This window comes from Fistularia commersonii, chromosome 10 (genome assembly GCF_037954325.1).
Source record: "Fistularia commersonii isolate RoL2024-O1a breed Wild chromosome 10, RoL_Fcom_v1.0, whole genome shotgun sequence".
Classification (NCBI taxonomy): domain Eukaryota; kingdom Metazoa; phylum Chordata; class Actinopteri; order Syngnathiformes; family Fistulariidae; genus Fistularia; species Fistularia commersonii.
The window spans coordinates 6,354,982-6,371,155 of NC_141293.1; the positions used below are offsets into that span (position 1 = coordinate 6,354,982).

At 50.5% G+C, this 16,174-nt stretch overlaps 2 protein-coding genes across 6 annotated transcripts; one reads left to right on the top strand and one right to left on the bottom strand.

Annotated features, from left to right (window-relative positions):
- The first annotated feature begins 42 nt into the window (after positions 1-42).
- Positions 43-3,728, top strand: LOC147230179 (tissue factor-like). The gene is made up of 7 exons (XM_086153422.1): positions 43-488; positions 973-1,084; positions 1,243-1,332; positions 1,415-1,521; positions 2,052-2,230; positions 2,327-2,492; positions 3,065-3,728. Exons 1-7 carry the CDS (start codon positions 422-424, stop codon positions 3,196-3,198), a joined length of 855 nt encoding a protein of 284 aa, XP_086009548.1. The 5' UTR covers positions 43-421; the 3' UTR covers positions 3,199-3,728.
- A 242-nt stretch (positions 3,729-3,970) lies between these two features.
- Positions 3,971-14,656, bottom strand: LOC147230180 (uncharacterized). Of its 5 annotated transcripts, none has more exons than XR_015106674.1 (12): positions 14,558-14,656; positions 13,084-13,323; positions 11,809-11,970; positions 11,439-11,636; positions 11,017-11,175; positions 9,938-10,018; positions 9,679-9,841; positions 9,157-9,201; positions 8,541-9,008; positions 6,911-8,409; positions 6,243-6,431; positions 3,971-5,504 (listed from the first exon to the last, which is right to left on the bottom strand). XR_015106674.1 is itself a non-coding variant. In XM_086153423.1 (11 exons), the coding sequence occupies exons 2-11, from the start codon at positions 13,279-13,281 to the stop codon at positions 6,342-6,344; spliced, it is 3,063 nt and encodes a 1,020-aa protein (XP_086009549.1). In that variant the 5' UTR covers positions 13,282-13,323; positions 14,558-14,656; the 3' UTR covers positions 3,971-6,341. The 5 variants fall into 5 exon arrangements, 3 of the variants coding, with proteins under 3 accessions (XP_086009549.1, XP_086009550.1, XP_086009551.1); XR_015106675.1 differs by having other exon boundaries at positions 3,971-4,325; positions 4,429-6,431; XM_086153423.1 differs by having other exon boundaries at positions 3,971-6,431.
- Between the last annotated feature and the right edge of the window lie 1,518 nt (positions 14,657-16,174).

The window sequence follows — 16,174 nt, forward strand, 5'->3', positions numbered from 1 at the left end:
TGTGTGTGTGTGTGTGTATGTGTGTGGAAACAGGGGATTAGGTTCTGTGACCAGAATGTGAACTTGAAGAACTTGGAATGTTGCCTGCTGGCTGCCGTGGCAACGTGGCCGTTGGTATTTGGTCCTGGCAGGAGAACAACAGCGTGTTGCAGTTCGCGGTTCTGCTGGAATGGGTGGAAGCGTCAGGTCCTGCTGGTGTTTACATGCCTGTGAGTCGGTGAATCTTGAAGGGGTGGAGATCCCGAGGAACTTTCTTGTCCCCCATTGCGCTGTGGAGCAGCCAATCGCAGTGGAGCACCCAGGGCCAGGGGCGGGACAGCCCCTGAGCGGACCCCGATTCCAGGCGGTGCCCCTCAGTCCACTGCTTGCACCCGCAAGAAGCTCCGCCGCGCCTGCACTCCTAAGAAGATTCTTCTAGAACATGGCCTCAGCTTGGGGGCTGCTGTGGGTGGGTGTGTGCGTGTACATCTGGACCTTTGGTGCCGCAGGTAAGTACCTCATCGCCATCGACGCCGGAGGGTCGCTCCGTTTCTCAGCACGGCATAACTTCCTTTTTGGGACTGCTAGGCTATTCCACAATTATTACACTGTTGTTACACTGTAATAAGGGGTGCTTACACGGGCGGTTCTGGTTCTACAGACCTTTGTCACTTGTCCCTGGTGGGGCGGTCTCAGCCTGCCGTCAGGAACGTCATATTATTGGAATTCCTGATCAACCTGATCAAAAGAGAAGGGAACATCTGTACGGAACATCTGTGACTGATTACGATCATCTATTATTCATCCAAACAATCAGTGAGATTTTTTTAAGGATCAAACAGAAACTTTAATTTTGATTGTAATTTTACACTTATTGTGATGATCAGCAGGATGTGAAGTCATTGACATTAACGCCCAGAGAATGAAGGACATGCCCCCCCCACCCCCCCAAACAAACACACACACTAGATCCTAATGGCGTAATCTCCTCAGACTCGGTTCCCAAGGCAGAGAACGTGCACTGGGTCTCTCTGGACTTCAAGACGACCCTGATGTGGACAGGCAACCCCTCTGACGACTACACCTTCACCGTATTCTTCTCCATGTGGGTACACACTCACACACAGACACACACAAACACAGACACACACACACACAGACACACACACACACACACACACACACACACACACACACACACACACACACACAGAAGATAGTGGTCTGGGGCTCTAGATGAAGAAGGTTCTCCGGTTCTCTCAGGGATGAGGGGAACTGGGAAAATAGTCCCAACTGCATCCAGATCAAGGAGGACCACTGCGACTTGACCCAGGACCTGGTTTCGCTTGACAGGTAGAACCCAACCCACCCCCAGCACACACACACACATATGCACACATGCACACACTCTTCGGTAACCCCCCTTTCTGGGCAGGAGTTATGTGGCTGACGTAAAGACGGAACCCCTGGACTCCGACAATGATTATGGCCTAGAGGAGTTTCCTCACACCTTCTCCCCACCTTTCAACCCCTACAGGGAGAGTAGGTACTGCGCACACACACACACACACACACACACACACACACACACACACACACACACACACACACACACACACACACAAACACACACACACACACACACACACACACACACACACACACACACACACACACACACACACACACACACACACACACACACAAGAAGGAATTTGGTAAAGGATTTCAGGTGAAGAAATGTTAGAGGAGACCCTGAGACCAACCTGCAAACCAGAGACCTTTGGAGGTCCAACCACCACACAACAACCAACCCCTGCTTTGGTTGAAATTTTCTTGGGTCTCCTTTTAGATACATGATAGAACATCTGGGGCTGGAGGCGCAAGCCAGGCTGCAGCTCAGTTGGATCTCCTCAGGAAAGAAATATTCCTGTATTCTGATAAAACTTAGGTATGCTAATTCAGGTGGAACAGACTGAGGAACCTCAGGTGAGGAACCTCAGGGAGAGTAAAACACAAGAAGGAGCTTCCTGTAAGTGACCCAGGTTCTGGTGGTTTCTCCTGGTTCTCAGGTGAGATAAGTGCTGTCAGCTTCTCAGTGGAGGATGTGGACAATAGGACGGTGTCGCTGAACATCACGGACCCTCTGACCAGCATCTACAGGAGGGGCCGGCAGCAGACCATCAGAGACATTCTGAGGAACGACCTCAAGTATAAGATCAGCTACTACAAGTCTGGGAGTACCGGGAAGGTAGAACCCCCTCCCCTCCTCCATGCCATCAGGAACCTAAGTGGTGTTCTATCAGATCAATGACTGCATGTTGTGGGTTCCCCGGTTCCTCCTCAGAGGGACCTCTTCTCAGACACCAACATGGCGAAGGTCTCCAACCTGGATGCCGGCCAGAGATACTGCTTCATGGTGGCTGCCTTTGTCCCCTCTAGGGACAAGAACTTCCAGCTGGGGGCCTGGAGCTCCCAGCTCTGCACGAAGGGGGACTTCAACATCCTGCAAGGTACGCAAACCTGCTGCAACAAATCACACACTCATCACACACTGATCACACCTGCTGCACTCCCGATCACACACTAATCATAAAGCAGGTCACACACTGGATAACACCTGCTGCAATGAGTCACACCCCTGTCCCACACTGGATCACACCTGCTACATGCCAGGATCTCCCTGGTCATCTAACTGCAGGGCTCATTCCTTGGCGCTGAAACAGGAACCACACACAGTGGGTGGTTCTGGTGTCATCACTGCAGTTCTGTGACCAGAACCTGTAGAGAATCTGACTAGAACGGAGTAAAACCAGGGTAGAACAGAGTCCTGGATGGAAGGTCCCAGCAGAAGGAGGTATTCAGTGGAAGGACTTTTTTGATCACTGAGGTGAACATCCGGGGAGAACACGTGTGACCAAAGCTGGTTCTCCACAGCACCTGAGGAGAAACTCCAGGTGTAGATCTGGCTTAAATGAACTGGGGACAGGAGTTCCAGCAGCAGATCTTAAGAGGGTTCCAGGTTCAGAACTTCAGCAGCTCAAAGCAGCGCCTCTGCTCATATGACCGCCTGCTCTCTCCACAGAGCTCAGCCTGGGGGCCCTGATTGGAGGACTCTTCATCCTCCTCCTCATCCTCATCCTGGTTGTCACAGTAACTGTGGTCTGCTGCCGGCGCTGCCGACGGAGGAAGGACACCCAGACCTCCAGGGTGGTGTAGGCTGCGTGTGTTGATGGGTGTATGTATGCGTTGTTTACGTGTGTGTATATACAGTTTGTGTGTGTGTGTCTGTGTGTGCCCTATCAGTTTTATTTCCATTGCAACCACTCTCATGTTTATAAGCGAGGAACCGGACGGAAAACCTTGGAGGATGTGACTTCGTCAGACGTTCTGTTGGATATGGAACCTTCAGAAGCTCCAAGTCTGAGACCTTTGGGTTCCATGCTTCTGTTCTCATTCACTAACCACTAACGAAGCCGAATGTGTAGCTCAGTGGTAGAGCACATGCTTTGTGTGTATGAGGTTCTGAGTTCAATCCCTGACCTCTCTACTGTAAGTCGCTTTGACTGTAATTTAATGTAATGTCCGAGGACACCTGGTGGTGACGTGAGAAATCGTGTCTCTCTCCATCCATGTGTCCACCCCCTGGAAGTTCCTCTAGCCCTCTAAGAACCTGTGGGATGGAAATCTCTAGGTCCTCCTGTGCTTTGACTGTCATGACCATTAAACCCTCTGTTTTTTCTCCTGGTCTTCTCTGGTGGTTTTCATTAGCAGTACCATGTCCCAGTCTCTTCATCCATCATCAACTGCCATAATGACGTGTTCCAGGCTGCTTCTATAGTGTCAGTCTCCACGGCAATATGCCGTCAGTCTCCATGGTGACAAGTCCTCTGGCAAAATGCCCCTGTAAAGTCCTCTGTTGTCAGTTGCCATGGCGAAAAGACCCAGTCATCTGGGACATTTCTGGACAAAGCAAAATGAGATGTACAGAAACAGAATGAGTCTGCTTTTATTTGGCTGTTCAGACAATGTCACACACAAGGTCACAAGTTACACCGTTGGCATGGACGACCGGGGCATATCCATGACCAAAGGGTCGGAGGTCAACGCATGCCTTTTAAAGTGCATTCACATGGAGTGTACCGGGGAAAAATGACTTCTCCCCCATCACTCAGACACTACCCAGAGGAATCAGCCTCCAGCTGTGGAACAGGAGATGGTGATTCTGCTCCACGTGACTTTGGACACTGGGGATTGTTCGGATGTTCTCTGATGATTCCATGGGGAACCATCTTAAAACCAAGGGATACAGAAGTGAGGTGTGTGTGAGTGGTTCCCACAGGGTTCTGGTTTAGACATGGAACAGGAACATAAGGGGATGGAACAGGATCAATCACAGAGAACATCATCTTATGGCTCTACTGATCCTAGACCCGGGTTCTGGCTTACCCCTGAATCTGAGAGTAGAACGTTCTGTGTCATGAAGGCAGAGAACCAGCTGCAGGTCCAGTAGCACAGAGCCTGGAAGGTCTGGAAGCAGATTTTTGTCCTGGTTCTGCTTGGCCCATGGAGCCAAAAGGGTTCCATCAAAGGTTCTGCAGGGGTTCCTCCAGGATCACCAGCTAAAATAAACACAGAATTTGGGACCGTCTAGGTGCTAACAGTTAACAGGTGAGGAGATCTGAGGAACCTTCTGGAGAATGTAGGACATCTGCCTGCAATGGATGTTTGTCAGGTGGAGTCCTCTGGACCAACTGATCGGACGCTCTCTGACTCTGCAGCTGGAGAACCAGAGACAGGCTCTGCCGAAGTTACCTGCTAACCTCCCCAGGACGGGTGATCTGCTAGCAGCGCTAACTGAATCCAGAGGTCCTGGTTTACAGTCGATGAAAGGTATTGATAAGAGCTGATCGTCTGACCAACCCAATTTGAGCGAGGCCACGTGATCTTTCAACAGGATACGGCTCCTTCTTCAGAGCCGTCTCCTGAGGATCCGTGTGGTTGGTGCTGCATCTTGCTACTACTGCATATGCTAACTTTCATGCTAACTGTAGGCTGACCCTGGTGCCACAGGGTTCACAGTGTTCCTATGACGTTTGGACAAAATGAGGTAGGTTCAAAATAAAGTTCTCTGAGGGAGCAATCGGAGGCCAAGGTCAGGGGTTCAGCACAGGGTTGAGGTGGAGGAGCACTTTGCTAACAAGCTAGCGCTCCCTGGACATGGCTGTGGTGTGTAATGTTGGTGAAATAATCTGCAGGAGCAGTCCATGGTTTGCCAGGTTGCTGCTGCCACTGGACTGAGGTTTGGGTCACTTTCTGTGTCTGGCGTCTGATCTTTGAGGAAAGAACAGGGTCTTTCCAGAATCCCAAAGCCTTTAGATGTTCTGAGGCTGAAGAATCCCGCAGACTGAGGAACAGCCTGAAAGTCCAGGACAGCATTTCTGACGTCCAAACACCTCTGACACAAGTGAGTGCTTCTTGGGTGGAAGATACCATGTCAAGGTCAGAAGGAGAATGGGGTTGAGCTGAGAAACCAGAACAAAAAAGTGAGAACGTAGACTGTGAACACAGCCAAGAGCGCCTGTCTGTGCAACCAGTGGAGCTCGAGGAGCTGACCTGCAGTGCTGGGTTATTGTTCTGTTAGCATGAACCACCGATATCTCAATGTTTCAAGAAATGAGTTGGTTAAGCGTGTTACCATGGCAACGAAGTGGACAGGGACTCACGTGAACTGAATCGACAAAACTCTCATCCAGGTCAAACCTACAACTACTAATGGACAGGCTACTTTCAAAACCATGACTGACTGTTGCAGAGGATATAATCTATAATCTATAATCTATAATCTATAATCTATAATCTATAATCTATAATCTATGTACATTTAACCTGTGAATCCAGGCATACATGTTCTGGGGCTTCAGCCGTTTGGGGCCAATCCAACAAGATTGGGCCAGTTGGGGGGGATCTGAACCCAACCGCTGCCAACACTAAGGAGAAACAGGTGGACGGGTGTTGCAGCATTCCTCAGAGCACCTTTTGGGAACACAGGGTTTTCCAGGAAGTTGTTTGGTTCTACATCTATTCTAATGAAGTACAGGTGGGGGGGTGGAGGGAAGGTACATCTGCTCCACCGCGCAAGATGAAGCCTGCTGGTCCCACGGGACAGAGTGGTCAGAACGACTTCCTGGTTCCAGGGCTCCCCTTAGACCTTAAGAACCTCCATCAGAGAGGCTACAGTTTTTAAAGAACCACAGAGTCACCTCCTTCATCCTCGCCATCATTGCGCCAGCTCCATCCCTCTGGTTGTTTGCATCACAGGAACTCAGCTGACATATGAACTCAGCAGTGGTGCTGGGTGGTCACTTCAGGTCAATTTCCTGAGTCTGATCCTGGTCCTGGTCCTGATCCTGGGCCTGAACCCGGGCCTGGTTCTGGGCCTTCTCCTTGGCCTGAATCAGAGGAAGGAAAAGCAGGAAAAATTGAGGTCATACCAAAATGTCTGACAGTCCAAAGTGACACCCTGGGATGGGCAGGGTCACCTGTCAATCACTGGGCCCCAACCAATCACCTGCCATAAGGCAGGTGATTGGTTGGTGTTTGGTTGGTGCTCACAGGTGTTTTTGCTTAAGTGTGAGAACAAAGCAGCACCAAGTCAGAGCTGGTGATTAAACCGACAACACAGGACTTTCAAAGTAAGAGTGGCGAGAAGCTCTGAATGTCTCAGTGAATTGGCTGTGGGGACGTTCTAGGAGGTCTATAAATTCTGGTCGGGTATGCCGCAAGATGTACCCTGATGCTGGTATTGCTAGCAGTGCATGTTCTGGTCAGGTCTGGTATTCATCAGAAGGTCACCTGAGCCATCTTGACTTAAAGGACCACATAAAGTGTGGACCCGTTGTTTAATTTTGGCGGAAGTTTGGAAACTTACCCTGAGCGAAGGCCGAGGAGGCCTCACCGGTCTGACAAGCTGGACTGGCTCTGCCGCCCTGGTGACCTGCTGGGGCCCCAGAGGCTCCAGGTCGTCCGCTACGTCCGGACAGCCGATGTATCCTCCAGCCCTGAATGCCGAGCCCAGGTCACCTTCAATGAAGCGGTGAGCTGCCGGGGTGTTGGATGTGGTGAGGCCCTGGTTGGCAGGCAGCTTGCTGAAGGCAGTGAAGATGGTCTCTGCGTTATTGGCGTTGGTTGTGGTGGCAGAGAGGGTGCTGGCATTGCTCAGTTCTAGTCCCAGCAGGTCTTCTGAGGCCACAGAGCTGTCTGAGCTGTTATTAGTGGAGCTGACGCTGACCTCCGACTCCAGCACCCGCTGGTTGTTGTTCTTTTCAGGGCAAACTTCCTTGATGAATTTGGCAAGCACTTCCTGGTTGCCATTGCTTCCTAAATCTGACAATTCTCGGCTTTCGTTTCTACCCAGATCCAACTGTTCCTTATTACCATTGTTGCCTGTAGCTAGCACTTCTTGGTTTTTGTCAGTGCTAAAAAAAATGAGTTCTTGGTTGCCCAGATTGTCTAAATCTGGCACTTCTTGGTTTTCAGGACAGGAGAAGTCTGACAGTTCCACGTTGCCATGGCTTGGAAGTTCCAGCACCTCTTGGTTCTCGCCGACGTGGAACTCAAGCTGTTTGGAGTCACTTAGGCCGTACGGTTCCACCACCTCCTGGTTCTCATGAGTGCAGAGGTCCGGGAGCTCCAGCTTTTCCTCCCCACTGACAAGACATGAGGGTTCCACCACTTCCTGGTTTCCGTTGTCAAACAAATCCAACAGTACCTGGTTGTTGTTACTGCTATAATGTTCAAGCACTTCTTGATTCTCGGGGACAGGAGGACCCAGTACTTCCTGATTGCTACAGTTAAAGGGTTCCACTTGCTCCTTGTCGTCAAAGTTGCTAAACTCTACAGCACTCTGTTTATTGTGGCTACATAGGTCCAGTACCTCCTGGTTCTCCTGTTCAGGGCTGAGCTTAAAGCCATAGGGATCAGAATCCCGAACCATCTGAGAGGAAGTCAGGTCAAAATCGTAGTGATCGAAACTTGCTTGGTCGGGGTGAGAAGAGGAAGGCTTGGGGTCAAAGGTCAGTTCCTGGTCACTTGATTCTAGACTAAGCTCAGCTTCGTCTGGGTCTAAAAGGGTATGACCAGAATGTTCTGGACTGAGCTTAAAGCCGTAGGGGTCAAAGGAAGCCTGGCCCATTGATTCATAGTTCAGCTTGAAGCTGAGGTCAATCTGCTCATCCTCGACTTGGGCCAAGAGGTTCTGGGAGTCTACTGAGTTCTGTGGAGTTGTGAGGTTCCCTGGTTCCTCTTCCATGTTATTTCCGCACTCCTGTCCCTGACTGGGGGAGACGTCCATGGACTGAGTTTGTTCTGTCCTGCCTGTTGGGTATGGTTCCGGCCCAGCTTGGGCTCCGGGCTCAGGAAGAAGGGCAGCTGGAAGACAAGAATGAAAGATGAACCCTACATGGTACAACCATCGTGGGCCAGAACTTTGAACAGGAGCAGCGGTTCTAGTACATTCAAGTATCTTTATAACATGAGAGCAGGTGTTTGAGTAGAAGTACCTTTCTCTGGTTCCTCTGTTGTCGTCGTGACAAATTCTCTAGCGAGTGATCCAAGGCTGTGCTCTTCTATATCTGAGGGTGGGGACACAGTGCCCAGGTCCAGCTCGTAGCCATTTGGGTCGGACTCAGTGGAGTACTGACCCGCGGAGCGCCAGCCCCGTATGGGCTCTGGACCTAGCTCCTCTGAGGAGCTCTGGATAGGCTTGAAACCCAGACGGCTGTCAGCAGTGGCGGCTGTATCCAGGTCCTCGTGGCTGTAGCTGATTTCGATATCGCTGTCCTCATCGGGGAATTCTGACTCAAAGCACTGGGTTCCTGTGGAGGCCTTGTTTTCGGCACAGGACAGACTGGTGTCTGCTTCTTCACCAGCATTCCCTAGCCCATCCTTCCCGCTGCCTTTGGTCTCGGGGAACATAACATCAGCCCCAAAGGGGTCACTGCCTTTGAAGGGGTCAGAGGCAAATCCATCTGGAAGACAGGCTTGGGATTACCAGGAGGACAGATGCAGACAATATGAAACCAATGCAACTGGATCGTTCTAGTCTGAGTGACATTTACAGTGCATGGCAAGTGACGTGCTCCCACGTAACAAGACTACCACTGTGGTACTACTCACCAGACAAGTCAGTTTTAGGGAACAGGTCTTCGTTGAACACATCGTCTGCAAACATAGAACAGAGAAGATGGAAAGGTCTTGTAAGGACTATCTGATTGATGTTTTTTAATCTCCTGGATTTTAAGAGACCAGGCTTATTTCATTTAAACCTAGTGGTGGTCTGGAGTTACAACCTGAAATGTTTCTGATGATCTGCTGACCTCAAACTGAACATCAGAAGCAGGAGGAATACGGAGAGACAACTAAAAACAGGAGGCCTGAAGCTTCAGGTAACCTGGTTCTTCACCAGGTGGAACAGCTCTGGACAATTCCAGGCTAAATATAGCATCATCTGTGGCCCTTCCACCGACTCTGTCCAGTCCAGAACAACTTACCTGAGGTCACTGACCGTACAACCAGGCGCACTCTAGATGATTAACATCTGGACGAGCATGACTTCTTGCCTGAAGAATCTGACAAACATTGAGCTTTGCGTACAGACCGTGGATGTCTGAGCATCAGTGTTTGCAGAAGGGAACCTACGGTCACTTTGGCAGAGGGCAAAGGGATCTGCTCGGTAGAAATCCAGCTGGCTGAGAGGGTCTGAATGGGCAGCAGGCTGGAGTTTCTTCCCCTTTGCCTCCTCTACCTCCTCCTCCTCCGCGTCCCCCTCCTCTGGGTCATCCTCAAGATTGGACCCATCCATCTGTACACAAACACAGGACTCACTCTAAGAGGGTACAAGTTGAGACAAATTTCAAGCCACAGCACAAAGTTCAGCAAAGTAGGAGGAGCTCCATACCTTTGGTGAGCTGCTGCTGCTGTCGTCCACCTCCTCCCTTGTATCTGCCAGGTTGCAGCAGAAGGACGAACCGTTGGCCCCCTGGTGGGCAACATAGAGAGTTTGGTAGATGGACGTGTTCTTACTGCAGAATTTTTGAAAACAAGGAACTGAATACGTCTAAGGCTACACAGCCACATCACACTGCAAAGGAAACCAAACATCCTGTCCTGGAAGAGGTCACCAGGTGCAGAAAACACCAGACCGCAGAGCCCGATATTCACCACAATGATGCCATCAAGATTGTTGTGTACTTTGAAACATCTACCTAAATACCTGAAAGGTTCCTTCCTAAAAGAGGTTCTAAGGATCCTTGGAACTTCTGTGACTTGGAACATCTGTGACTCGGAACATCTGTGACGGTTGCACCCAAACATACAGGAACTGCTTACGAGCCACGTAGTGGAGGTCCAGCCTTCTACTGAGCGTGCTCATGCTCTGTGAAAGCTCCTACATCATGAGACAACCTGGGCACAAAACAGTTGGTGCTTCTGTGTGGTTCAACAGAGGCAACATTCCTTCTGGATCCACATGAGATCCATGCCATAGTCCTGTGAGCTGCTTGGTTCAGGAGCCTGAGCATCTGCAGGGGCTGGTAGGATCCAGATACTTTGTCAGCGTTTATCTCTGAAAGGATCTGTTCAATGTCACATGGTTGGGGCTGCCAGACCTATTGGTGCTGTTGGTCCACAGAACAAGAACACTCTCCACCCTGGGCAACTTGGGTGGTAATCGAATGATCTGATGCGGTCTGGAAAGCTTATCAGATCAAATAAGCAGATCTGTGGACTCTAAGCTGCTGGACCTCTGGGCTTCTCGCCACCATGCTGGTGAGAGTCACTGTCAGGTTGAGGTTACTGGATGACAGGAGATCATCAACCTGAGGATCATCTCATTACCAGTCGGTGAGTCACTTGGACATTTAAACCTCGAGGACAGAAGCAGCTTCCCAAGAAGGAGAAGTGGCGTCGTCTGAGGACTTCAATGTGGATCGAACCTCCAAACCAACCTTCCATTTAACCAACCCACGGTCCGGTTACCATGATCAGGTCTGCGTAGGCCGGCAGGGACTGGCTCCGCCCCCAGGGCCTCACGGGCAGCGGCTCTTCTTCAGTGGTGTCCGCAGGAGATGTGGAACCTTCCAGGTGGCTCTCGGGGGTGACGGCACCACCCGACAGGGAGCACAGGGTGTTCTCCTCCTGGGAGGACCACAAAGAGCCATCATGTTTCAGGAGTGGATCATGTGGAACACACTGTCTGAGCTTGGCTGCTCCTATTAGGTGTTGAGTCTGCTCAGGAACGTTGGGTGGAGGTCATGGTGGAGGTCAGGATGTGGTAGTGTGGAGTTCAAGGTCAGGGCATGGGGGTTGGGTCAGAGGTGAGGTGGAGGTCAGTGTGGAGATAGCATGGAAGTAAAGGTGGAGGTCAGGGCGGAATTGGGGTAGAGCAGGTGGATGCTTACCTGAAGGATCTCCTCGTAGGACTGGCGAATAGAATCCTGCAAAGGGCTGTTCCTTTCCCCGGCCTCCTCCACCTTCCGCTTGGCTAGCTTCACCTCCTCCCGAAGCCTCCGAAGCCTCCACCTAGCTCTGGACAGCTCCCGCTCGTACTCCTCCACCTGGCTCTCCCGTTGGGCCTCCTGGGCCTGCAGGGACAGGATCTGCAGTGGCGGGGGCACCGATAAGATGGCCAATCAGAGGTAAGGTGAGTGTGTGTGTGTCCAGCTCTTCAGCTCAATCTGCAGGTCAGGTGACCTCCTGTAGAAGGTGCACCTGCTCCTGCTCGAGGTCATGTGACATCCTGGAGGAGGTGCAGGTGCTCCTGCTCCTTACCTGCTGACTCTCCTCGTAGCAGAGTTGTCTGGTGGTTTTGATCTGCTGCGACAGCTTGTCCTTCTGTATCTCCAGCTTCTCCAACGTCTCCTCCAGCTCCCTGCGGTCTGACTGCTGCTCCTGCAGCTCCAGGTTCTCCACTGCCACCGCATTCTCCAGCTCCTGCTCACACACAGACCCACACACACATAAAGACAGAGCACTTCAGGCTTCAGCAGTGTTCTTTGAAGTGGTAACATGGGGCTGTGGAGATGGATTTACACACAGTGTCACACACACAAACACACACACACCAGTAACCACACTCTCTAATGTTCTGACCTTCCAGACTAGTGGAAGTACTGAGTACTCGAGAAGGAGTACCTAATGAAGTACAATTAACCGTCAAAGATAAAGAACCAACGGCTACTACATTAACCAAATACTCCATGTAGTAATATGTAACCTGACCTACTGCAAGTACTCTAATGGTGGACAATCTGACCAGGGTTCACTGTCTGCTCCCACAGAGCCTCCTGCTAGCTGGCTAACTACTGCTACCTGTGCCACTATGACTACTACTACTACCACCAAAACTACTACTTCTGCTCTTATGACTACTACTATCACTACCAGTAGTATCACTAGTAGTTCTCTATGGTCCTCCTTCAGTCCACTGAAGATCTGAATTGCTATCAGGTTTGAATGTTTGGATTATTGACAGTGGGGCGGGGAGTGTTAAGCCCTGCCCCCTGCCCAAGGGACTCCACCCCTCCCTGCTCTGTGAGCAGTGGTGCAGAAGGGAAAGGAGTATATGAATAAATGTGTGTATTCATGCAGACGGTCTTTGCCTGTGTGTGTGTGTGTGTGTGTTTGTGTGTAAGATCTCATGCAACTGTCGGTGATCACTGCCTCCTGGTGCGCAGCAGCACCAGTGTGTTTGGTTTAATCTTCAAAAACCTTCTCCTGCTGACACCCCAGTGAGCTGTAGGCACAAATTGCCATGGTGATGCCTCCATCTTTAAAGGCCACCCCCCTCCCAACAGGGCCTCTGGCATCCATCTGCCAGAGGACGACCAGGAGGGTCTGATGAGACCCTGAGGAAACCCTGAGGAGCCTCTCCCCAAACATCACAGACCTCAGCACAGCATCATAAGAAAAAGAGTCTTTGGGGCAGTGCATCCTGTCATAGCATGCAAACATGGAGGCGTTACACACACACACACACACACATGCACAGATGGATGAAACACATGCATGCACACACACCAGCGCTAGGTGCTGCGGTCTTCTTACTCTGATCTCAGCCGTCTTGGCGAGGACGCGCTCATCGGTGTCGTCGGCGTCCCTGGGAGACGACCAGCAGAGGAGACAGGAGTGTTTGAGCAGGGAGGACAGTGAGCGCTCGCCCTTCCATGAGCCGCCCTTCCCTCCATCGCCTCCGCCCTCCTGCCGGCCCTCCGTCCTCTCCCGCTGCACCGCCGGCTCCTCCATTGCTGTCCGTCTCGCCTTGGCTACACTGCAGAGGAGGCGGAGCTGCCGCCGCGAGTGCAAGCGTGGCGATGGGTGCGCAGAGGCGTAATGCGCCAATGTGAGGATGGAGAGAGAGGGGGAGGGGAGGGGAGGGGATGAGTCACAGAGAAGAGGAGCTTTGACTCGTCCCTCCAAGAGAACGTCTCCTTCTCCCCTCGACTGCAGTCCTCCCTCAGCAGAACCCAAGCAGCCATTCACAAAAACAGGGAGCTGCAGACATGCTTGGACAGCCTCATGATAGATTTCTCAATACATTATTATTATGTGCAGTGTTTCTGTATATCATTTGTGTGCATAATTGTGTACACTATTTCTATTTATCATTTCTAAGCATAGTTATGTGCAGTATATCTTTGTATTCTCTCTCTATTGTTGTTGAAATCTTTTTTTCTTGGCAACTTGACTTGAATTTCTTCACTTGAAGAAGTTGCACCCCTCATCTGAGAGGCATCTTCAATTCTGGAGCTCTCTATACAATCGGGTGCATTATTTCCATGTATCATTCAATAACTGAGTTCATGTATATTTTCTATATGTTATCTCTATGCATTATCCTACACATAATTATATGTATCGTGTTCTATATATTGCTTTAGCATATTATGCACGTTATAATTTCTATGAATCTTGCCGTATCATTGTGCACTTTATTTTGAATGTGCACAATGTATTCATGCATTATATCATGTTTTATTCTACCAATGATCCCATGTTACCTCTATGTATTTTTTGTCTATATTAACCTGTATATTATTTCATAATACTGCACTCTATATATATCATTTCTTCATGTTGTTGGCGACAGAGCTTCAATGCAAGCAGCCGGTGTTTCCGGTACCTTGCTCGAGGACACGTCGGGACGCAGACAAGAGAGGTCGGGGATTGAACCGACGACCTTCTGATTTGAGGGGACGCCCGCTCTAGCGGCTGGAGCGCAGCTTCTTCCCCACTTGGCTTTCTCGCGCCTCCTCCGACGACCTTTAAGCTGCGCGCGCACACACGCACGCACACACGGGATCCCTGCTGGTTGATAAGCTAGCCTCCAGCAGGGGGCAGCACCGGGGCCCCTTCAACTGCGTGCGTGCGTGGGTACGTGTGTACGCGCGTGCATCACCGATGGCACGGCTCATACGCCGGCCAACAATTAGCTTAGCATCCCTGCTCCGTACCGCCCACGCTAATGCTTAGCTAACTGATCTCTGTGCGCGTGATGCAGGTTGGAAGCACGTGACGTTACCCTCCATCCTTGGGGCGCGCGGCTCTTGACGTCCGCAGGCAGTCCAGGACGAAGCGCATCATCCTCGCCTCTCGTCGCCTCCGGTAACGGCAGGGCGCACGCGCGGGTGTGTGTGTGTGTGTGGGGGGGGGCGAAGCAGACGGGCACCCGGAACAGGCGAGGCAAGCAACAATCAGTCATTAGACAACAATTTCCGGTTTTACCTTTCAGTATAAAACAACGCCGCGCTCATTCGTTGTGCCGCGCGTTCTTTTTTTCATACCTGATAAAAGCAATTGACCGATAATGACAGAATTGTCTGTTTCCAGTTCACCCTCGGTGTTTTCCACGGCGCGTTTGATAGCACTTAAAATTGTACCTTTCGCTTGAAAGTAAGGCCTTACTGCTTCTGGCTGTGACTTGCGAGCTTGACGCCGCTTCCTACGCAGCTTCCCAGTTCTGATCCGATTTAAGTTCGAACTCCCAAGAGCCAAGATAAGAAAAAAGTTCAACAATTCAAATGATATTAATTAAAGCACTTTATTTGATCATTTGTTTTTGAAACAAATACAAATTTAGAATGGTTCAGTGCTAGGTCAGTCATATGGAGGTCACAGAACACACGTGCAAACACGCAAACACAAACACATACAATCTTAGTATCTATGTGTGTGTCCATGTTGTGGGCGGAGCCACGAGATCAAAAGACATTTAGACAAATATCAATAACCGTCCGGGATTGTTCAGAGACCTTCTTAAATACAGTGCTGGGTATCGGGGGGTTCTAACGTTCTACAAGGAGAACTGGTTCCACTGACACTCAGTGTTCTAAGCTCAGGGTCCTGAAGATCCTTGGAGGAGGTCCTGCTCTCCACAGCAGGGTCTTTGAACAGGCAAATTATACATATTAATCTTAATAACAGGTTATGAATTGTTCTGAGCCGTGGCTGTCCCTGCAGGTTGACCTCTTAAAAAAACTACTTGTGTATCTTCAAGAAACCAGAACCCTGGGATCTCCTGCAGGGTTCCACAGCAAGATCTGACCTGGGTTCTTTGAGAGCCCCTGCAGGGAACCCATTGAGAACCGGGAGATGTACCACAGTGACGTGACCACATGTTCCTCACAGAGCAATCCCTTCCTGTTCTCCGCTGAGGAACATCAGACCTGCCAGGTTCTCATCTTGAATCCTGAACACTGCTGTCCTGGAGAATATCATCACTGCAACCTAGAACTGAGCTGCAGGTCCTGCCTGAAAGAAAACCATCCTCCCTTTGAGGAACCAGATCTTCATCCTGATGGTTCACCTGTGTTCTTCATCCAGACCTTCATCTCATCTGCAGATGGAACTGGTCATTTTGTTCCCCATTCTGTTCTTCAGTGAGAAGCTTCCTCACAAGGGAGAACACCAGAAGAGTCCTGAGGATGAACCCAGAAGGTCCAAAGGTTCTTATGGGTTCTGGAAGACGTTGGATTGGACGTTGGACGTTGGATTTCTTCACGATAAAAGATCGATCATCCATAACAGAACCTTCGGTTCTACCTGCTGGTGGGGCCTGATAGGGCTGACCAGAACACATGAGAACATTCTAAAACAGAGGAGAACATACCAGAACCATAGGAGCACACGCTAATACACA